This window comes from Ipomoea nil, unplaced genomic scaffold, assembly GCF_001879475.1.
Source record: "Ipomoea nil cultivar Tokyo-kokei standard unplaced genomic scaffold, Asagao_1.1 scaffold2647, whole genome shotgun sequence".
NCBI lineage: Eukaryota > Viridiplantae > Streptophyta > Magnoliopsida > Solanales > Convolvulaceae > Ipomoea > Ipomoea nil.
In genome coordinates this window covers 2,237,865-2,261,205 of record NW_017619075.1, presented here as the reverse complement: position 1 = coordinate 2,261,205, position 23,341 = coordinate 2,237,865, and the positions used below count along the sequence as shown (strand labels likewise).

The 23,341-nt window shown below is 37.5% G+C and overlaps 2 protein-coding genes across 6 annotated transcripts; one reads left to right on the top strand and one right to left on the bottom strand.

Annotated features, from left to right (window-relative positions):
* The first annotated feature begins 850 nt into the window (after positions 1-850).
* Positions 851-3,731, top strand: LOC109154528 (2-hydroxyacyl-CoA lyase). 3 transcript variants are annotated; one of them, XR_002049734.1, is made up of 3 exons: positions 851-2,544; positions 2,861-3,252; positions 3,503-3,731. XR_002049734.1 is itself a non-coding variant. In XM_019302293.1 (3 exons), the coding sequence occupies exons 1-2, from the start codon at positions 1,159-1,161 to the stop codon at positions 3,173-3,175; spliced, it is 1,701 nt and encodes a 566-aa protein (XP_019157838.1). In that variant the 5' UTR covers positions 851-1,158; the 3' UTR covers positions 3,176-3,222; positions 3,431-3,731. The 3 variants fall into 3 exon arrangements, 1 of the variants encoding a protein (XP_019157838.1); XR_002049735.1 differs by having other exon boundaries at positions 2,861-3,253; positions 3,516-3,731; XM_019302293.1 differs by having other exon boundaries at positions 2,861-3,222; positions 3,431-3,731.
* Positions 3,732-5,338: 1,607 nt separating this feature from the next.
* Positions 5,339-21,554, bottom strand: LOC109154556. Of its 3 annotated transcripts, none has more exons than XM_019302332.1 (9): positions 20,980-21,554; positions 19,833-19,919; positions 17,226-17,315; positions 13,534-13,614; positions 13,236-13,430; positions 10,387-12,510; positions 8,017-8,163; positions 6,133-6,518; positions 5,339-5,938 (listed from the first exon to the last, which is right to left on the bottom strand). In XM_019302332.1, exons 1-9 carry the CDS (start codon positions 21,031-21,033, stop codon positions 5,815-5,817), a joined length of 3,288 nt encoding a protein of 1,095 aa, XP_019157877.1. In that variant the 5' UTR covers positions 21,034-21,554; the 3' UTR covers positions 5,339-5,814. The 3 variants fall into 3 exon arrangements, with proteins under 3 accessions (XP_019157877.1, XP_019157875.1, XP_019157876.1); XM_019302330.1 differs by having other exon boundaries at positions 10,381-12,510; positions 20,980-21,553; XM_019302331.1 differs by having other exon boundaries at positions 10,381-12,507; positions 20,980-21,552.
* Positions 21,555-23,341: the final 1,787 nt, after the last annotated feature.

Genomic DNA, 23,341 nt, shown 5'->3' with positions numbered 1-23,341 from the left:
GTTCCAGTTGAGGACAGTTGTCATCTTCGCTTTCTCCACTTGAGAAGGCGATTGGATTTTCACATTCTTCTTCAATGGTGATAGGGATTATTCCTTGGCCATAGGTCCGATGGTCGATCACGGGTTCTCTACACTCAAGGATTACGTCCCGCCCCGACCATGTCCCTTAGCCTCCCAACCTCCTCAGTGAGCAAGACCGCAGGTCGCCTAGAGGTTATCTTGTGAATCGACCTCTGTAGGTCGGACCGATCGAACGACCTACCCTCAGCGTGGACTTGCCTCGTCAGGGATGTTGCAACACGTGTTTATACCCCTTTTGGCCTCGGCCTAAGCCCGTGCATGGATACCACGTGCCCCCATGTGATGGCCCGGAATTAACTTGTCTCCTCCCCCCCCCCCCCCCCCTATATAAACACCACATTTATTACTGTGGGGGGACATTTTACCTATTTCATGGCCAGTACGATAAGCCTGGAAACTGCTGACCCACTGTCAAAGAGTCCTGAGCTCGAGTACTTAAATCAACAAGCATACTAGGTATAGGAGTCGAGCATGGGACTAATCTAGGATCGTATCACATCATAGAGAATACCCTTCATAGATCAAATGGCAATGGTGACATGTCACTAGAATTACCGATGGAACCCTAATGACATGTTATTCCATGTAAATAATCGACTATTCAATTTAGGTGCAACAAAATAAAAATTTCGAGTGTTTAATTACACTTTTTAAAGATTCAAATGCTTAATTTTTCTTTTGTATAAATTAAAGTTGAACGTCCAATTTGATAATTGTCTCTAATTTAAATTGAATTTTATGTTGGGGGGAGGGTATAATGTAATGTAAGAGCAAGGCTGCAAGGTGAGAAAAGCTCAAAAAAGAGTTCAAAGCAAAGTTTGCTTAGCATTGATAGAGTGGCGTGTGGCGGTGGAGCCAATCAAATTTTGCTTCTTTCTTCCCATCCAAACGCTGCCGTTGCCCAGACGATGAATATTTGGTGAAGGCACTTTTGCTCCTAAGTCCTAATTTGCATATATAAAAGGCTAAAGCTAAAGCTATACATCACCAATCCGATAGTATATTATTATATCGAAGAATTGAAGCAATCCCAGTGGCAGTGAATCTAGTGTAGTGGTGCATTTCCGAGATAATTTAATGGCGGACGTCGACACCAACATGCTTGTGGCCATGTCTCTGGCACGAGCCGGAGTGGACCGGATGTTCGGGGTGGTCGGCATACCGGTTACTTCCTTAGCCAACCGCGCGGTGGCGCTTGGCATCCGCTTCATCGCCTTCCACAACGAGCAATCCGCCGGCTATGCTGCTTCCGCCTATGGTTACCTCACCGGCCGACCGGGGATTCTACTCACTGTATCGGGACCCGGATGCGTGCATGGTCTCGCCGGCCTCTCTAACGCCGCCGTGAATACGTGGCCGTTGGTCATGATTTCCGGCTCCTGCGATCAGAAAGATTTTGGGCGCGGGGACTTCCAAGAGCTGGACCAAATTGAAGCGGTGAAACCCTTCTCCAAGTTCTCCGCTAAAGCCACCGATATCTCCAAAGTCCCCGCTTGCGTTTTCGAGGTTCTGGATTGGGCCGCCGCCGGCCGCCCCGGCGGGTGTTACTTGGATCTCCCCTCCGATGTGCTCCACCAGACCGTGAGTGAATCGGAGGCGGAGAGATTGATCGCCGAAGCGCAGGATTCTCGGAACAAGGGGCTGATTGAACGGCCAATCGTTAAGGAATCGGAGATCGAAAAGGCGGTGGCTTTGCTTAGACAAGCTGAGAGGCCATTGATTGTGTTTGGAAAGGGCGCCGCCATGGCTAGGGCTGAGTCAGCTTTGAAGACCATGGTGGAGAGAACAGGGATTCCCTTCTTGCCCACCCCTATGGGGAAGGGCTTATTGCCGGATAATCATGACCTGGCCGCCACGGCGGCCAGGTCATTGGCTATCGGAAAATGCGACGTGGCATTGGTGATTGGCGCCCGGCTTAATTGGTTGTTGCATTTCGGGGAACCCCCGAAATGGTCAAAGGATGTGAAGTTCATATTGGTTGATATATCCAAGGACGAGATTGAGCTAAGGAAGCCATGGTTAGGGTTAGTGGGAGATGCTACTAAGGTTGTGGAGACGATAAACAAGGAGATAAAAGACGACCCTTTTTGTTTGGGGAAGAATCATCCTTGGATTGAGGCATTATCTAAGAAAACTAAGGAAAATGTGTCAAAGATGGAGGCACAATTAGCCAAGGATGTTGTGCCGTTTAACTTCATGACTCCAATGAGGATTATTAGAGACGCAATCTTGGAATTGGGTAGTCCCGCCCCAATTTTGGTGTCTGAAGGAGCGAATACAATGGATATTGGCAGATCCGTGTTGGTACAGACCGAGCCAAGGACTCGGTTGGATGCGGGGACTTGGGGAACAATGGGGGTTGGTCTCGGATATTGCATTGCTGCTGCAGTGGCGTCGCCTGAGAGGCTTGTTGTAGCTGTTGAAGGGGACTCCGGATTCGGGTTCAGTGCTATGGAAGTTGAGGTATGTTGTTATAAAGTTTATCTGCTAGTTCTTGATGATAATATCATATGGGGGTGTTTGGTAAATGGTGTTAGCTGATTGAGTTAGTGTGTTTGACTAGTTGATAGTATTAGCTGATTGTAAAAAAGTGTTTGGTAAATTAGCTGTTAGCTGATTACATACAAAATGACTTTTTCGAGAAGTTAATTGAAGAAGCTACTTTGAGTCTTTTAATTTTAGCATTTTGGAACAATAAATTGTGTAATTTCAGTTTTTGTATTTTGTTATTGTTCTCTTCTTTGTTTCTGCTTTCTTACGTGTAACTTGTGTATTGCAGACATTGGTTAGATATCAGCTGCCCGTAGTGGTTATAGTGTTTAACAACGGTGGTGTCTATGGTGGTGACAGAAGGAACCCCGAAGAAATAACTGGACCTTACAAAGATGATCCAGCACCCACTTCTTTTGTCCCCGGTGCTGCGTATCATGTTTTGATTGAAGCGTTTGGGGGAAAAGGTTATCTTGTTGGGACCCCGGATGAACTGAAATCGGCACTTGCCGAATCCTTTTCTGCTAGGAAACCTGCTGTTATCAATGTCACAATTGATCCCTATGCTGGTGCTGAAAGTGGGAGACTGCAACACAAAAACTGAGGCACAGGGCATTTCAGATCCATTTACACATGGTGGCAGTGTAGTAGGTACAAGCAATGAAACCCGATATCTCCCATATGTTTCTCTACGTGCTTTCTGTGTGTCTAAATATATCTGTTTTTGGGTACATCTATAAGAATGAAGAAGATATATTTAGACGCGCAAGGTCTCAGTTTCTCGAGACGTATTTTCCTTGCATCTTATTTCTCATCCCAACCTGATTTTCTCATGACACTTGAATTTATGAAATTCCAGGATCAAGTGCTTTTGAAGTGCTGGTGATGCAGCATCTTTTTGGTCATTTTCTTGGGGCTGGAAGCTTGTCACACCATGTCTAGTGTTTCTAGATTAATAATGTCAGTATATGTGTATGTGAATGTATCAACATACTTAACTCAAGAGTCTTATCTCAGCCCAGAACCCATCAGCTATACATATATATAATAGAAATATAATTTTGTTGTAGATTTTGACCATCTGTATGGAATGTTTTTCTGGTGTCCAAAAATATTCTGCTGCAATAAACCCTGTTTTTATTGAAACATTCTTTAGTTGCATGTGGCTCGACTCTGTTGAATTCTGGATTGTTTAAGGCATATTAGATTATTATTATTATTTGCAACTCACACAAGTTTAAGTGAATAAAATGTTGTTTTGATGGTATTACCACTGACTGAGCATTCCTCAGATGAAAAGTGAGAATTCTAATCTAACTGATAAGGGTAGATATATTAGTAGCATAAAGGTCCATAAAGAGAAAATTTTAATTTTGGTCCACTGATTATTGGAGTTGTGTTAATTGTAACACTTGACTTTCAAAAATGTTAATTTAGTACCTTTACTATGCAATTTCTATCATTTTGGTCACGCCGGTCAAATTACCGGCAAATTGTGACCGAAAAATCTTAACTCATTAAATAAAAAGGGCAAAAGTGTCATTTCATGTTATTTAAACCTCCTTTGGGCTTCCTTTTCTCCGACATCCTACCGCTCCTCGTCGCCGGCGCCTTCGCGAAGAGCCGTTCTCCAGAAATCGCCGCCGGCACATATCAAACATTCTCAACCTCATAGAGCTGCCGGAAGCGCACAATGTGGGAAAAACTCAAAATTAAATGGGAACATGAAAAGCAGCTTCAACCATGTCCCATCGAAGATGTTCCCATTCCTACAACAACACCATGTTAACGTCGAGGAGGTTTCGAAACACTTGCCTAAAACCGCCGACAAGAAGGTTTCATACTTTCTGATAGATAACAATAGCGACAAGGTTGAAATCGATCGCAGCAGCGGCACCGTTCGCCACTGTCTCATGCCAAAGACGATCCCCTTCCTCCACCGTAACGGTCCCTGCCATCTTCGCCGATAGGATGCTATCCAGAAGGTGTCAAACCACCGTTTGACGAAGGAAAACAACCGCAGCAGCGTTAGCCATATCCTACGGAAGTGGATCCAGTTCCTACACCAACACGATCTTAACAAAGAGAAGAAGCCGGAGAAGAAGGAAAGCACTCTCAGGAAACGCATGCGCAAGTTCTTAGGTCAATGTATGGACGACGACGCATCAGTTTTGGCCGGATTTCAATTTCTTTTTCCCCCCGTTTTTAGTTAGTCTTTGAATAAATTTCACATGGAGCCGCCAACGAGAGAGATGTAGAGAGTGAAACCGCCCGCCGACGAGAGGGATGTCGGAGAAGAGGAGCACGGATGTGGTTGACGCGCCTGGAAGAAACCCAATGGAGAAGAAGAACAGAGAAGATGAAAAGACCAACATGCCCTCATTATTTTACTATTAAAATTTTTTCGGCCACTTTTCGCCGGAAATTTGACCAGCGTGACCAAAATTGATAAAAATTGCATAGTCAAGGTACTAAATTAACATTTTTAATAGTCAAGTGTTGCAATTAACACAACTCCAATAGTCAGTGGACCAAAATTGAAATTTTCTCAGGTCCATAATTAAGTGAAAACTTAATCTTAACCTGCGGACTTGTGAAAGGATTGCACTGCAATTACTACATGATTACACCGCATCCAAATACAGGTCCTCCAGGAAACCGTAGCAGTGCAATCATTTAGTAATTGCAATGCAGTTCTTCACAAGTTCACAATTCGCAAGTTAAGGTTGGTTTTCAACTGCATAAATGTGAGTAAAGTATATCAACATAAAAGAAACATCTCACTTTTATAATGCAATTTGTTACAGATGAGTTACCTCAATATTTGTTGAGATGTAATTTTGTCAGTCGTCAGTTCATTCCAATGAAAAAACAAAGTAAAAGAAGCCCAGGAAAGTAAGCCTGTGGAATTTACAAGCTATTTCCCAACAGAGGACCGACCGCCGGCTATACACTAAGCTGCTGAATTTACATTTCTAACCCTCAATTCCCCAGGAACGCAAAAATTGAGGGGGTCAAAGGAAATGAACAACTATGACAAACCATAGCCATAAGAATTAGGGTGCTCAAAAAGAATGATGGGAAAAGAGGCTAGAAAACCCAGAAGCAAACGCCTAATTCTAATTCAACCCTCGATTCTTACCGAGTGAAAGCGATCATCCATCCCTGTGGCTAATTTTGAGGACAGTAACAAAAAGACCTTTAGTGAGTAGTATAATGGCATTCTCATGCATGTCAATGGGCTTATTCTTCACTTCCAGTGGGAATGCTCGACTTATCAGACATGCGTACATTGTACAGTTTGTAAACTCTTGCTCGGTTCTCTGCCCACCACTGTTCTGCCTGTTTCTCACTAAACCTCTTCCGGCTGCATTTAAACAGTTATTAAGATTTTAATTTCATACATAATAAATATGGTAGAGGCTTATAACCTTTGACTGCTCTAACTCAATGTTTTGAAGAGATACATTGCTAATTAGCTCACAAGGGCAATGCAAAAAGTAAAGGCATCAACAAAGCATATCCAATTGGAAAAGTAACATCTAGTTAGAATTAAGATACCTGAATCGAACACGCTTAAGATCCTTCAAGCCTCCTGGCAAGGAAGTAAGTGTAATATACACACCGGGCTCATCTTGCTCGACCCATTCATTCTCATTTCGAGAATCACTCTCTTTTGTTCTGTTCCCATTTCTTGCCATTGCCTCAGAATTCCCTTGCCTGTTATGACCATTATTCCAATTACCAGCAATGTTCAATCCATTAGAAAGTGGCTGGCTGTTGCCTCCATTTGAGTCTAATTCCTGAGAAGATACTTGACCATTCAAATGGTCAATAGACACATTTGAAATGTCAACAGATAGAGGACTTGAGATAAAGGAAGCAGATGTAGGAGATTTGATGTTGCGGGCAGCACCAACAGGCAATCTTTCAGCCATTTCCTTCAGCTACATCAAGTGTCAACAACAAACAGATGATTAGCAACAGAAGTATCATAGTGAACAATTTTAAAAAAAAAAAAAAACAAAAACAAAAAAAAAAAAAAAACAAAAACAAAAACAAAAACAAAAACAAAAACAAAATTAAATTAAAAATTCAACATTATTGGATAGATGGCAAAACAGCTAGCACCATAACTCTTAAAAATGTCAATTCTATATTGAAAAAATGCTATTCTCACCTACTAAAATCACTACATAATTTTCACTCCCTAATATGGAATTAATTAGAAAAGAAAATTTATTTATTTTCATGGACTACTCATGAACTGGCCAACCCCACCATAAGTAATTAAAAAAGTTACATAATAATCAAATATAAAAAGCATCCAATAAAATGATAACACGTTGTAGTGATTAATAGGAAAAAACTTTTGTAAGAGTGTCTAGCACAGCTCATCTATATTCCTTAAGGTTGCTTACACAAACACACACATCAAATTGTAGGGGCTAAATCAGGAAATAAAAGCAGAGAAAATCAGGAAAAATGAGGAAATAAAATCCCTAATCTAAGATTCCAAACCAAAAATAAATCCCTTACATTAGGGAATACAACAACAGAAACTTTCCCACAATAACTAATGTTTGTCCAGAGATCTACTCAAGCATTTGGTTTGCAATCTTGAATTGTAATTTGATGAATGAATGTTTTGTGCATTTTTTAGGATTTTTGTTTTTTGGTTAGATTTTTTTAGAATTTCAAGTACAATTAGTGTGAAATTTAATAGAGAATTTCTGTATTTTAGTAGTGTTCATAATATTTCATTATTTGAAAGGGATTCAACATGATTAAATTTTAACAACATTTGAAAGAATATATTGATATTGTTCAATGATAACTAACTTTTGGATTTGAAACAAATAATTTTTAAATTTTATTTTGTAATTTGATGTTTAGTTGAGTGTATTTATACATGTTTAAACAGTTTTATATTTCACCATACATTTATTTTCAAAAGATAGCAAATAACATATAAAAAAAAAAAAATCTTATTGTTAGATCTTTTCATTTGATATTATGGCTATATTCAAATTTATTTTATTTTATTTTATTTGTAGATGCCTCTCTTTATTGTTGATTATTGTTGAACCAAGGGGCATGCTACTACTGAATTTTTTAAAAAGATTATAATGTTTTTATTTGGTTGATATGATACTGCTAGGAGGATATATTTTTTATTGCATACGATTTGCACATGTTTGGTTCTTTATTGAAATAATTCTCATATTAAAAAGTGTACTTTTAGTAATTGACATCCTATTTTTTTCCTTTTGCCATGGAAGCCTAATTATCTACCTTATCTTTTTTTTAGATGTAAAAGCTTGAAATGCAGTAAAATTTTGACACAGGAATTGGCTAATATAATGCTTTTAGAAAACAGTGTTTTACTATATAAAAATAGATTTGTCACTAATACAGGTAATTTAGCACAAGCATCCATCTTACCTGAGCAGTGAGTGACTTGATTACTTCTTTTGCTGCTTTGCACTTGGCAGTCTCCTCCCCTGCTATTGTTATTGCCTCCTTCAGCTGTTTGGTAGTCATTTCTAGTTCTATCTCCTGAAGACGAGCCTTGCGTGTAAGATTGTCTACCTGAGAAAAAGATAAATCAAACAAAATGTTAAAAGTAGCAAGGGGATGGAAACAGTGGATAGCATTTCCCATTGGTTTGAAAAATTCCCCAGGGACCAATTGCATTTCATACACACATAAAGCCAAGTATGCTGGGTAAAAGGAAAAACCAAGTGAAAATAAAGGTGGTAATGAGAAACTATAGAGCTTTACATGGAAATACCACTCCAGTGGTGCAGAAATGTAGGTCCTTTTTCCTAGAATAAGATTGAGAAATAACTTTCCTAAGAAATGGCATGCAGATCTTGAATTAAAATGTAACTCTCAATCTTCTATTTTACCCACATAGGATCCAGAGTTATTATTGACTTATCACATACATTCGGCCTTTACTCAAGTTATTTTTTGAAGAAAAGGTCAAATAAAGCTTTGGTTTTTACTCTATACACATTAGCTTCAAAATGTGTCCTCATCATCCTTAAAACATCTTGAAGATTAACAGAAGCAGGAAATCCAATATCCCATCTAGATCACCCTAAAATCCACATATACAGAGAGCTTCTATGACATTTTTACTTAAATTTTTACAATCAACAACCTGTTACTGCATGCCTACAAATCAAATGAAATCATGTAAAAAAGGATGAAATCTATATGTGATGCTTCTCTAATGGGTTATACAAGGGATTACAAGCATTTATTGAAGTTTGTTACTTTCTTCCTATCCCACAAAAAAGCAAGTGTTCATTATTGGGAAAAATTCCATGGCTGCCACATACTGCATAGGTAAAAACCTTTAGCTAAAAATAACATGATATAGCTTAGGGATAAATTACACCTAGCAGATCCAATGGTGTTTCAACTTTCAAATATTACACCTAGCAGAAATAAATTATGATGACTGATGATAACAAGAGAATGAAAAATAAAATATGATCAGAGATAAATTGCTAGATTACTTGGTGGTGGGATAATTACAAGAGCCTAGAATTTATGGGTCAAAAGAATATAAGAATCTAGATTCATAACATTGTCATTTACCACATCTGATAAATTAATGTGACTTTGACTCTTCAGCTCTTAGTTTTCCAACAAGTTTTAAGAGATGAAATTGGATATAGGAAGGTATGATTACACTACACAATGATCAAAAGAGGAGACAAGAAATATTAACCTCAGGTCATGATTAGAGTTTAGACTACTGCATTAATTATATAAATAACACACTTTCTCATCTGGAGATCCCTATTCTAATAGTTCACTCAAGCTCACAGTGAACTTCCCACTCAAACTTATAAGTTACAATCCTTCATGACCCAGATGTCCTTCATGGAGATCCCTATTCTAATACACTTTCTCATCTGGAGATCCCTATTCTAATAGTTCACTCAAGCTCACAGTGAACTTCCCACTCAAACTTATAAGCCCAGATGTCCCAAGTGTCCCAATGAACTTTATTGAAGCAATTCTTCTCCTTATACACCACAATGTAATCGTTTTGAGTGCCTGTTAGTTTCAACTTATCTAAAGAACAAATGATGCCAAATATGTCATTGGAAATGCAGCTTTGGAGCATGAACTCACCCATTCCTTTTGCATGTCATTTAGGGGTAAAATAATGAAATAATATTATTTTTAATGAAATAATATTATTTTTAATGAAATAATTAACTGTTAATGTTGACGATTAGTCAAGCTAAGCTAAGTGCTTATAAAGTATGACTTAACTCTAATAACAAGTGGGTAAAGTAAAATTAACCCTATTATAACCAAACAAAAAGATTATTTGAATTCATAGTTACTTTTTAAGTGAAAAAGCAATAAATTTATCATCATCATTATTTTGCATGAAAGACCTGATTGACTGACTGAAATGCAAACTGAAACCAAAGGGATTTTAACTGTGATTTGGAAACAACTGGGGATCCAAGTATTACTGTCAAAAGCCTCAGAGTAGTTTTGTTCATAGGATTAGGGAGAATTGGATAACCTAATCCTGTGATTGGTTCATTTTAATGGATTTGGGATTACAACACCCAATCTAAAATGCGGGGATTATAATAAAGGTGGGGAGGCAGTGGGACAAATTATCCCAATTTTTTGGATAAACAAAACAAAGGGAATGATTTTTTTTTTTTTTTTGCACCAAACAAGCCTTAAGAGATCCACATGAAATAATCTTACAGTAAAATGAGAAAGTTGCACTATTGGGAAATGGTAGAACAGTAAGATGCTTACCTGTGCTCTCAATCTAATGAGTTCTTGGTTAAGGTTATCATTTGTCTTCTTAGAATCATCGAGTACAATCTTTGGCGAAGTGAGTCCGCCTAGAGTTGGGGTTGGTGTAGTAGAACGAGGTGGACTTGCCCGTCTTGATACTGGAGATGTTGCTCTAGAAACAATTCTTGATCCAGGAACAGAAGCTGAAAAGAACTTCTTAGATGAACCAAACACCGGATTAAAAGATTTGGAGGCATTGAGGGTTCCCCATTGTGAGCTACCATTTGGAATAGGTGATACACGACTGCTATTGAATTCCAACTTTTTCTTTTGCTTGGAAGTGCGGACTTCACCTTGTTTAAAGGTTTCCATTGAAGAAAACCTCGCAAGATGAGAACGGGACCTTGTATCCAACTTCTCCTCTTTATCAATAACATCATTTATCCCCTGATCCATACTTCCTCTTCTACTAACAGAAGACTGACATGAAGCATCAGTTTCAGCAGCTTTTTTCAATTTAAAAAAGCAATTATCACATACACGATATGATTTATTAGGATTTGGTGCCATTGATGCCCTCAGAGATTTCTTGCTGCTGCATGAATGACAAAATACAAGCCCACAATTATAACAGTTATGCCGTTTCCTTTTAAAATTAAATGGAAGTCGGCATCCAGAACACATAGATTGATCAACCCCTGAAACCCATTTGTGAAGGCAGATGGCTGCAGTAAAATTGGTACCACAAGCAATGCTTTTGACTTGCTTGTCTTTTAGAGCTTCAATTAAAGTTGGTGAATTTCTGTCATCAATATCCCCGTGACCCAATCTTCCATTAGCACCCTTTCCCCACGTGTAAACTTCAGTTCGGGAAGTCAACACAGCAACATGGTAAGCACCACAAGCTATCTCCTCAACAAAACTCTTTGCAATTTTTGCTTCAACACGACATGGAAATTTTCCATCAGCTTGAGGATTTCCTAACTGGCCATAAACAGGACTACCCATAGTGTATACTTGACCTGAAGTGGTTAGAGCAACAGTCAAGCTGTGTCCGCAAGCAACCTGGCAAAAGTTGGGCTCAACAAGAGCAGCAACACAGGTGGGCACAAGTCTTGATTCCTTGTCACCATGTCCAAGTCGACCTTTATCACCATCTCCCCATGTAAATAGTTTTCCGGATGAACAATTGCTAGAGCTTGAGTTTCCAACCATGACTTCTACAACAGCAGCACTATGCCAAACACCACAAGCTGCTCGTACAGTTCGAAGTCCCTTGAGAGATTCCACTTCCCTAGGTTTAAAAATGCTTTTTCTATCTCCATGTCCAAGAACACCAAAGGTTCCATCACCAAAAGTAAACAATTGCCCAGCAGAGGTTACAACAGCAGTGTGCCAAGGACCACAACAGATAAATGAGACATGGATGCCCTCCAAAGGCCCATTTACTCTTTTTGGAACCCAATGACTCACTTCATTCCCATGCCCAAGAAGACCAAAATGACCATCACCCCAAGTATACAGATCACCAGAAAGTGTTACAGCACAGGTATGATATTCACCACAAGCAACAAGCTCTATGTTTGAAATGCTGAGGGCATCTATAAGCTTTGGATTTGAAACATCTGCATCAATGCCATGCCCAAGCCTGCCTCCTGATTCTTCACCCCAGGAGAACATCTCTCCTTGCTTTGTCACTAGTGCAGCATGGCGTCCACCACAAGCTATATTCTGCACATCTAATACAACAGCAGATTCTAAAGCCTTAGGCAATAAAGAATCCAGTGTGACATCCAAAGAGCTTCCAACACGGTGGGGTCCACCACCCATTACACCATCCCCAATACCTTCACCCCAAATAAAAACATCCCCCAAGGCATCACCATCATCATGCCCAGAACCTTGACTTGATGAACTAACGGCACTTGAAAGACTTACTCTAAAACCATCAATTCCTGTTGCCTTCATGTGACCATGCATTCCATCTGAGCCTCCAGAAGACAAGGAATGTATAGAACCACTAGCAGAATCTGAAGGGAAAAACACTTTGGGAGGCAACAATATCACATCTGAAAAAGCCTTGTCCAAACCGTTTTTTGGAGGGCTTCCATAAGGACTACGAAGTCTTAGCTGATCACCAAGATCCTGCTTCAGAGGTAGAAACTAATTCAACATATTGTAGTGGGGTTTTCTTTTGAATGCAGAGTATATGTAGCACCAGATGAGAAAGAGGGAGGGGGGAAGAAGGGAAAGAGAAATAAAAATGCGAGTACACTTCATCCTTAGTTTTCATTTATTGGTTAGTCCAAATTGACCAACCCATTACAAGTATTACAATTCCATATTGTATTTCTTGATTGAAATGCCAGCCAATACATGAAAAAGTTAAAGATGAAATGTCAAAATTATACATAATCTGATGCGCTAGCCTTGGGATACTTAATTATTTCTCAAAGAAACAAGCATATTTTTGAACTGCTTTAATTTTATAATAATTGTGTGATTGTGTAATAAATAACGCACAAAAGCTCTCCGGCATTGCACATACAATGTGTTATCCATAGCTTTAATTTGCTTATATATATATATATATATATATATATATATATATATATATATATATATATATATATATATATATATATATATATATATATATATATATATATACATATGTATATATATATATATATATATATATATATAGCGTTATGATGAATGTATTAGACCTAACCCTAGCAGTAAAATCCTAGTCCTAATCCATGTAGTAATGGGCTTAGCCAAACATGTTTATATAAATATTTAGGTCCTCTGTAAACACTTGTATGCATAGAAGAATACAATAAAACCTTTTCTACTTTCACAGTATATACCTTTTGTGAGCTATTACCACTACCAAATGGAGAATGCAATGGAGAACTTCTTCGTGTGTACGTCCTGGGACTAGTAGCACCTGAAGAGATCCCATCACTTCTTGATTCTGTCCTCCATTTTCGCTGATGACCACGTGAAATCAATGCCTTCAAGCCACTAAACCAGACCTCTGCCTCATCTTTGTCTTTACATATCTAGAATAAATACAGAGAAGAGAAAGAACACAAAAGTTGCAGTCAACACTTTAACCAGAAAAGAAGGCGATGGCCGATGGCTAAGCTAGATTGAAACTCTTACCAAATCCAAAGATCTGTCGTTGTATATCAGGGAAAATGACTGGTACTCTTTCTCAGGCCTTGGGTATCTTTGAAAAATTGGCTGGCAAAGAATATTAATATGCTTAGAATAATCAAATAACATAATCCAGACTTTACTAAAAAAGCTTATGATGTGGGATTGAAAATATAAAATTAATAATTTGTAGATTAGTATTCACTGAGTTACAATTTTATTTGGCACATTTGGCATGCAACTAATTAAGCAGCTTGTTATTTATGGAAAAAAAAAAAAAAAAAAAAAGATGTGTGTGTTGAATATTAGGAAACTCCTAGTAGGGTGGGCTTAGTTTCCTAATCCTATTAGGTTAATTTAGTATCTAGTTTAGTATATATAGAGGTCCATAGACATAGAGATATATTCTATTGTAATCTTTCACTATAATATATTCTCTTTATTCTCTTGATCTTTGGTTCTCACATATTTTGCTTCCGCCTAACTGGCGGGTGGTGGTTATTCTCCACCCGCCAGACCTATCAATCCCTCAATTTCAACATGGTATTAGAGCCTACATTCCTAGGCTATATTTCTTCAAATATTAAAACCCTAACATAAACCTTAGCCTTCCGCTGCCGCTGTCACCACTGGAGTTCGCCACCATCGGAGGGTCACCACTGCCGCGGCTGTTTTCTTTGTTCCGTCGCTTGCCTATTGGTTTTTCTCCCTAACCAACTCCACGGGCCGACTAGGAACCTCGTTGCGAGCTTCAGAGTGAATTCCGGTCGCCGTCTGCCGCCGCACGTGCCTCCATGTGCCACCACCGCCGCCGAGATCTGCTATCGTTTTCCGGCCAGATCTCTCTGCTCCGATCTCCGTTCGAGACGTCGTTGCCACCATTGGATTCGTCTCGAGGAGACGCATCTACCTGTGTTTCCCGATCTTCCGTTGGTCACCGGTCAACACCGATCAACTTTGCCGGTCAATGGTCAACGTCAGTCAAACCTCCCTTGAGGCAGAATCTCTTGCCATTTTTGGACTTTTTGGTGAAATTTGAAGGTTCTTTTTTGGATTTGTTGCCGAACTTCTCCCCATGGTGTTTGTGTTTTGGTATAACCGTGTTTGTTTCTTTATCTCCGGTATGCCTTATCCCATGGGCCTTCAGTTTCAGCACTATTATAAAGGCCTTTGATTATTTCAATATTTCCCATGTTTCAAGTAAGGGGGAGTGCAACTATCTACAATCAGTGTGTTATCCTTTGCTATTTTGTCTTCATTACTATGGGCTCTATTGCATCCTTTGCTATTCTTTGCTCCCTTTTTGTCTCTATTGCTCTTTTGTGTTATCGGGAGGTTGTTCATGTTCAACTCTATCCTTGGTGTGTTCATCTTCATTCCCGAGGTTCGTGTTCAATTCCGCTCTCGGTGTGTTCATTTCCAAGATCGTGTTTAGCTTCGTCCTTGGTGTCTTCGTCTTTATTCCCAAGGGTCCTTGGTGTCTTCGTCTTTATTCCCAAGGATTGTGTTCAGCTCCGTTCTTGGTGCCTTTGTGTTTATTCCCAAGGAAGGGTCAGACATAGTGCAATCTTCTTTGAAGTCATCCGTGCTTATGTTGCTGCGATGGTGTTCGTGTTAGTCTTTACCCTTGGTGCCTCCATTCCCAAGGATGTTCATGACAAGCTTCGCCCTTGGTGCCTTCATTCCAAGGGTTGCATTGTCCCTCCGAAGCCATTTAGCACTGTTAACCTCTAGTTGCATTTAATTTTCATTTGTAATTTTGAGTGAGGTAGAGTGCTTATTTTAATCCAAGCTTGGAACTTTAATGTTCCAGCTTGAGGGGGAGTGTTGAATATTAGGAAACTCCTAGTAGGGTGGGCTTAGTTTCCTAATCCTATTAGGTTAATTTAGTATCTAGTTTAGTATATATAGAGGTCCATAGACATAGAGATATATTCTATTGTAATCTTTCTGTTGTGTTCTCACGTCACGGGCAAGAAAACATAAGGAAAATTGAATAGAGAATAACAATTGGAAAATAAAGAGAAGAAAACACTGGGTTTGCTTGAGACCCAAAACTCCCTTAGACCCTTTTTGGGATTCAATTTCTGCTTGCATTATTCTCAATAATACTCCCTTTTTATAGGGTAAAATACAAGTATACAACTCATAGAATGGCTAAATAAGCTAAGTAATCTGCTGAAATCTTCAAGTTTATTTCTAAATAATTAAACTACCTAAATTAATTCGAAGACTAAGAATAATAAGTTAAGTAACTATTTAGTAATTTCTAAATAACTATTTATTAGTTTCTAAACAACTATTTAGTAATTTATTAATATCTAAACTATGTAATATAATAAAATAAGACTTCCTAAAATCCTGGTCCCAAGCATGTATCATTACTCCCCTCTTGGACCACAAGCTTGTCCTCAAGCTTGATAACCTCGTGCAGCTGTAGCCAACACCTCCCACGATCAAATGGCCTCCTCAAAAGAAGTACAAATGGAAGAAACTCAACTGGCATTCTACATATCAATGGAGGAGCAAATAGTGGTGAGGAAGACCCCAAACTTGGACATCCTTTGAAGGATTTAGTTGGAACAGCAACATTGGATGATGAGAGAGACACCAGAGATGAAGGCTGACCAATACCGTACAACACAACCCTTAAATGAGATGGGGTTGGAGAGTGGTGAAATAACCCTCTCAAGCATAGGACGGTTTTTGGAAAGGGCACAACCTCAATTTCAGTAGAGTCAGCAGCCTTTTGTGTTGAATCAACATGAGGCTGATCGACTGAAACGTTGGCCTGCATCGGCACTATCTCCACATGTGGGTGGTCAACAATGATTGTTGATGATTCAAGTGAAGTAGCCGCATCCTTTGTTTGCTTAATTTTGGAGAGAATCGGCGGAAGCAAGTCCTTCAGGTCAGCGGAAAATTTGCGTAAAACTTTGTCTAAGTGTTTCAACACAGTCGCTATTTCTGTGAGAGCTTCAAACTCCGACTGAGTGATGCCCATGACGCCGGCAACGGAACCAATGTTGTGTTCTCACGTCACGGGCAAGAAAACATAAGGAAAATTGAATAGAGAATAACAATTGGAAAATAAAGAGAAGAAAACACTGGGTTTGCTTGAGACCCAAAACTCCCTTAGACCCTTTTTGGGATTCAATTCCTGCTTGCATTATTCTCAATAATACTCCCTTTTTATAGGGTAAAATACAACTCATAGGATGGCTAAATAAGCTAAGTAATCTGCTGAAATCTTCTAGTTTATTTCTAAATAATTAAACTACCTAAATTAATTCGAAGACTAAGAATAATAAGTTAAGTAACTATTTAGTAATTTCTAAATAACTATTTATTAGTTTCTAAACAACTATTTAGTAATTTATTAATATCTAAACTATGTAATATAATAAAATAAGACTTCCTAAAATCCTGATCCCAAGCATGTATCACTTTCACTATAATATATTCTCTTTATTCTCTTGATCTTTGGTTCTCACATATTTTGCTTCCGCCTAACTGGCGGGTGGTGGTTATTCTCCACCCGCCAGACCTATCAATCCCTCAATTTCAACAGCTAATCACTTCTGTAAAATACGCAGCATACACTGTTTTATGATTAAGCTATAAAATTCTCTTAAGCTCGTTATATCATGATAGATAGAAAAATAGAGCATCCTGAGTCCTGCCAGCGAGAAACTTACAGTGCGCTGTCCAGAAATTATTCTGGAGACATGACTCAGTTTAAGATATTTCTCCTCTTTGCCTGAAATCCATATTAGAGCAGACTCATCCTGAAACAACAACCAAAATTACATCGAAGACTTTGAAAATGAATGCCGAGTACAAATATCAGAAAACCAGAAAACAAGAAGGAAGTCCTTCAAAAGAGAATCAACTTGGATATAATTCATAACACTGAAACCTATAGTAAACTAAAGAACACCATAAAATAGGAAACAAAAATTAAAGTTGCATCCATACATACAGTTACATGCTAGTCTTTTTCAGTAAGGACACAATTCCTATAGAAAAATTCATCACTATACATCCTGGGGCCAATCTGTTTTGTCAAAGATATTTGGACTGCTACTCAAAAGATACAAGGTTCCTTCTCAAAATGGGCAAAGATTAGATGATATGCTCTTTAAACAAAATATAACACCTTTCGGATAGACTTTCAGCAGAAGTTAACACAAAGAAGCAAATTAAAGAATGCAATGACTCAAATTTGAATCGATTCTACCAAGCACATACTAATATTCTGTTTGGAAAAGTTGATAGCATGATTTCTAATGTAAGAGAAGTCTAGCAATCCATAAAACAACCACTTAAAGCAGGTCCTTATCAGAGACCTATTGTCCAAGTGGAAGGAGTTTGGTTCCACATAAGCAAGGTCTCAGGTTCAAGCCTTGTGAATAGAGCAACCAAAGTTTTTAAAACGAAACGCACAGTAGAACGACAGGGGTCTATCTCACTATAAAGCACAAATCAAAGCATCGTTTTTGTATAAAAAGACACAATGTGTCAAAATTAAATATTATGATCTAGAATGATATATAAATGGTTTATAAATGCAAAAAAAAAATATATATATATATATATATATATATATATATATATATATATATATATATATATATATATATATATATATATATACTGTAGTTGACACCAGTTCATAACAATACAGATCATCAGGTGTATGACATCCTTAATCATTGATGTTTACCATTAAGCAACAAAATGATTCCTTTTGACAATTGTACAAAATTCTACAGTTAATAAAAATAATAATAATAGAATCATATTAACATAATATTCCATTATTTATTGGTCACTGTTATTTATCTAACACATATTAAAGTATTAATGAAACACAATATTGAATGCATTAATTAATTAAGGTTTATTTATTTAATTTTAAAAAAAAAAAATCACCTAGAGTGTGCACTGCCCACCACTTACCACCCACTCTTTGTGGCCGTCTCTTTTTGTCCACATACAGTGTGCAGAGAGAGACAGAGTGAAGAAGCAAACAATGAAGAAAGAGAGAAAGAAAAGCACAGCGATTGAGCGATGACCAAACTTCTTCCAAGAAAACAAAGGAGAAGAGATTAGAGTCGTTGGAAGCTATGGAGTCAACTCTCTTAGCTGAAGTAGCATTCGGCATACCTCTTAGAGGATTCTTGCCAGAAGCTATGGGTGAACGAAGGAGAAGAGATTAGAGTCATTGGAAGCTGGACTCAACTCCCTTAGCTGAAGTAGCATACCTCTTAGAGGATGACCGATTCAAACCAGAAGCTATGAAGTCGCCGACAGGTTGCCAAAAGTTATGGAGTCACCAAATGATGGTCGGACACTATAGAGTTGCCAAGCACTATATCGAGATTTGAGTAAATATTTTAAGTGATCGCTTTATACCTCGATCATTTCAATCTAAGGCGACCACTTTGCTGTGCTTTTATGTTTTTCGTTACTTCACTAAAGTGACATGATGCAATTTTAATCGCATTCACTTTGTCATTAAGCCGACCACTTTGCTGTGCTTTCGCTTTCAACAAGCACGAGAGCAATATGCATTGGGAGAGCTCCCCTAGGATTTGGGGGCAGCTTAATACAGGATTAGTCAAACCCAGTGGCTACCAATACTGGGGGGACAGAGAGAGGGGGGGGGAGAGGTCATGGTACCCAAAAAAAATAAATACAAAAAAAAAAAAAAAAAGAAAGAAGAAGCAGATACCCAACTTGGGAAGTGCCAATAACATTCATCAAATCATAGGGGATCAAACTCTTTATCAAGTGGACAACTTGTTGAAAGCTAATTTCCCAAGAACTAGTTCAGGTTAATTACAGGTATGCCAAATGGAGATAACAGACTGGAAACATGTTTAATTGCTTGTGGAAACTTTTAAATTGACTACAGTAGTACAGTGGCATACTATCTTATTTTAGTTAAGCATACCATAGGATATCTCCAACATTAGCTGGCAAATAAATATGCATGGTTAATACCCAACAGATATTATATAAAAGAACATATATTGTTAAATAGGACCTTAAACATTAATTACCAAAAGAACAGACCTAACTGTATCTTGTAATAAAGAGAACAACTCAGCTTGTCAGTCCCCATTTTAAGAAAGGAAATGACATTAAAGCATGTACAATGTTGACATTTCACCAAAGGAAATGACATGAATAAAGATCAAAGAGAACACAAAGTAATACAAGTGCAACCTATCAAAATAATTAATAACAATTAGTAAAAGGAAAGTGCTAATAAGAATGTGTCTAGGAATAAAACTTACATTTGCCAAACGGAAAGGACAAAACTTGGGTTTTCCTCTTCTTCCATACTTGAGCAAGTGTGCCCCTTTCTTAAGAGCAGTTACAGCCTGTTGAAAACATCAGCAATAACCTAATTAAAATAACCAAATCCTAACCCAGAGAAAATAAGCATGTAACTTTCTCAAAAGAAAGGGAGACAAAGAAGTTTTAAGAGGTTAAATACTTGTACTTAAAAAATACAAATAAAAATAAAGAAAAACATGTGAATATCTCTCCTTGCCACTCTCTGGAACTTCAGAATCCAACTGCTTAGTTTTTTAATTCTCTATCTGGAAAAGAGATTACATGGTAAAGTTGTCAATTTCGCAATAGTACAGTGCCTCTGATGAGCAGTAGACATCCAGGCAAAATGTTGTATGCACTGCTGCCCAATTTTACATTCTATTTGTATCTCAATTTCAAATATATTCATTTCACAGCCCTTAACTATCTAGAATTCAGATAATCATTTGAGAATTTGACTGGTAATCTCATATTCAAATGTGTTAACTGTTAAGGAGAAGGGGAAACAATCATAATGAATAAAAAGAGATAGAATGTCAATTTCTAACTTGTAACTCAAGTCAATGTAAATGTAAATTAGCTATTCTTACTTGTTAATTCACTATGTAACCATATGGTAAGTCTCTAATCCAAAATTAACTCTTAATTTGTGTATGTAAGAACACTTTCTACAACCAAATTTTACCTAAATCCCTTAAGTTTGTCATTCCAAGGAACATTCCTTGCTATCTAGCATCAATCACCTGCCATCTGATACAAACAAGGAGTCCACAATGTTCAAGAGAAGATTTACCTCAACAAGGTGCTAATGCCACAATATATTATAAGTATAAGCCTTGAGCTTGCCACTTGTGGGCATTATTGAAAAGAAGACAGGAATGAACTGTGACAATCAATGTATGAGCTAAGGAGTATTTTATCAGCTTTCCAGTCAATCTTTATTTCTCTATTTTATTTATTTTCCCGGAGACGAAAGAAAGCATTATACAAGTATTGCCAGTAACTTAAACAGAGCTATAGATTGGTAATGGTAAATACTCCGGAACAACAACAACAACAACAACAATAAGACACCAATTTGCACACAAAAGATCATAAAGTTACCTGCTCAATGTCCCTTTCAACAGGTCCACCAGTTCTCCCAACATCCGAATTCATCCTATCCGCAATGTGAGAACCGAAGTACAAGCCCTAACTCTACTTAAAACCGCATCCCAAATCCAATTCATTACCAAGCCCATAGAGCCCTCCCATCCCATGCAGCAATCATCTACCAATCAATCAGCCCAATTTACAAGCTCACCACGATTTCCGGAGCTCAAACACTAGGAAAACGGCGGATTATAGTCGCAGTGCAACGCGGAAGTGAAGCGGAGAGCGTGATTTCCAGTGAGTATAACAAGGAAGCGACGGATCGAGCGAGGAATCTCTGGAGTGAACTTCACTTTACTGAATGGCGGACGAACGGCCCTGCTGATATATATGCACAAATACACAAACACAGATATGCGTATGCATATTATAGAGAGAGATTAGGGGGAAAGTGAAGCAACTAGGGATCAGCAGAATCTAAGTGTAATAATGGAGATATTCAAAAGAGCAGAGAAAATGAACGCTTTGATCTGAATATTAAATTGCAGGAAACGCAGGTGGGAGAAGACACTTAACAGCCAGGGCCAAGGGAGAGAGACAGACAGAGACAGTGTTTGGACTAACCATAACTATCAAAATTATTTTTTTTCTTTTAATGGAGTCTCATTATATTGACTCTTTAACATTAATTAATTATTTAAAAAGAAAACCACATTTTTTTCTTTTTAAATTTTAATTACACAACGCTAAAAATCACAACAATTTAGAGAATCTAAGTCAACCAACGTCAACAATTTTGACACAAATAAGTGATTAAATCTTTCTAATTATGAATTTCAAAATAAATGGACTAGAATAATAAGTGGAGATATAAAATCTATAACATAGGGTAGTCCCAAACCTGACAAATGATTCATGGGCTATTTTATTACGAGTTGTGTGACATGTTGTAATATGGGCATTAGACAACCACAGATTGAAAGTGACTTTTTTATTACAATTTGGAATGTGATGAACGGGATACATGATAGGAGCGCTCACTACCACCTTGTTGGAGCCATATACGAGGTATCTTTCTCAAGATGTGAACTATGCGGTTAAGCATGTTAATAGAAAATCGTTTCTAAAACTTGATGGTGGGAATAAGAATTTACTTTTTAAGATAAGTAAATCTTTCTAAAGATTTTAAATACAATTTGATGAATTATATTCTAGTGGATTGAACTAATGCGGCCTAACCCAATCGCGCAGGAAAAAGTCAAACAACATAAAGGAGCATAGAACAAGTGTGAAGGTCAAACTTGAACAAAAGGACGACCCATCGACCATAGTCCTAGGGACGATGCGCATGTCAAGGACAAGAGATGTCTACATTTTAGTTATGATCATGGTTAAGGTAATTACGTAATGGGTTATAATGATACCCTTAAAGTCAACTCCTTGTAACACATGCTAACATCATAAATACTCTTCTAGTGAGGGGCTAACTTGACTTCAGATTCTTCCTGAACATAGCTTCAATTTCGGCCAGAGATTTTCATTTTTAATTTGTATTATTGACATATGTTATTTCTCATTGCAAGAATCCAAGGTCAAGTTGGAAAGAACTTGACCTCAGATTCTTGCAACGAGAAATAACATATGTCAATAATACAAATTAACAATGAAAATCTCTGTCCGAAATTGAAGCTATGTTCAATAATATTCCAATCACAATGAACTGATCAAATTCATACTCTTCTCATTCGTACTTCTCTACTTTTATATCAATTCATCATGACAATAAATATACTCAGGTGTTTAATTTACTACTAACGACTCAAGTTGACTAAATCCATCACAAATATTGTTTGGCAATTATGTTACCAAATTGACTAAATTCAATAATTATTAAACAATTTTAAAAATCATAGTTTATAAAACTAAAATAAATGTCATATATTGAGTAATTCGTAACGATTGACGAGGAAAAGTGTAATTAAAAATAAAAATAATAATAATAATAATAATAAAAAGGTTAGAGACAAGATGTTGAAAGCTTTGGACTGTATGCACCTTTAGATCGATGACTTCTACTCTTTCCCAATTATATTCGGTTTGTTTATATTATTATATTCTCTCTCTTCCTCTCTTAATCTATTTCTTTTTATCTTTTTTTTTTCCTGGTTTCCCTGAAAAGAATTATTATTTTCATTAATGCATTTGTTATTTTGTCCGTTCTCGTACATCTATAATTGGTAAATATACAATTTCTATCTATCTATCTATACTATATATATAATATAATCTATCTATCTATGTACTATATATACTAATGTGAGATTACCGGAATGTAATATTACCTTATGTGTTTGGTTTGGATTATGGAATATAA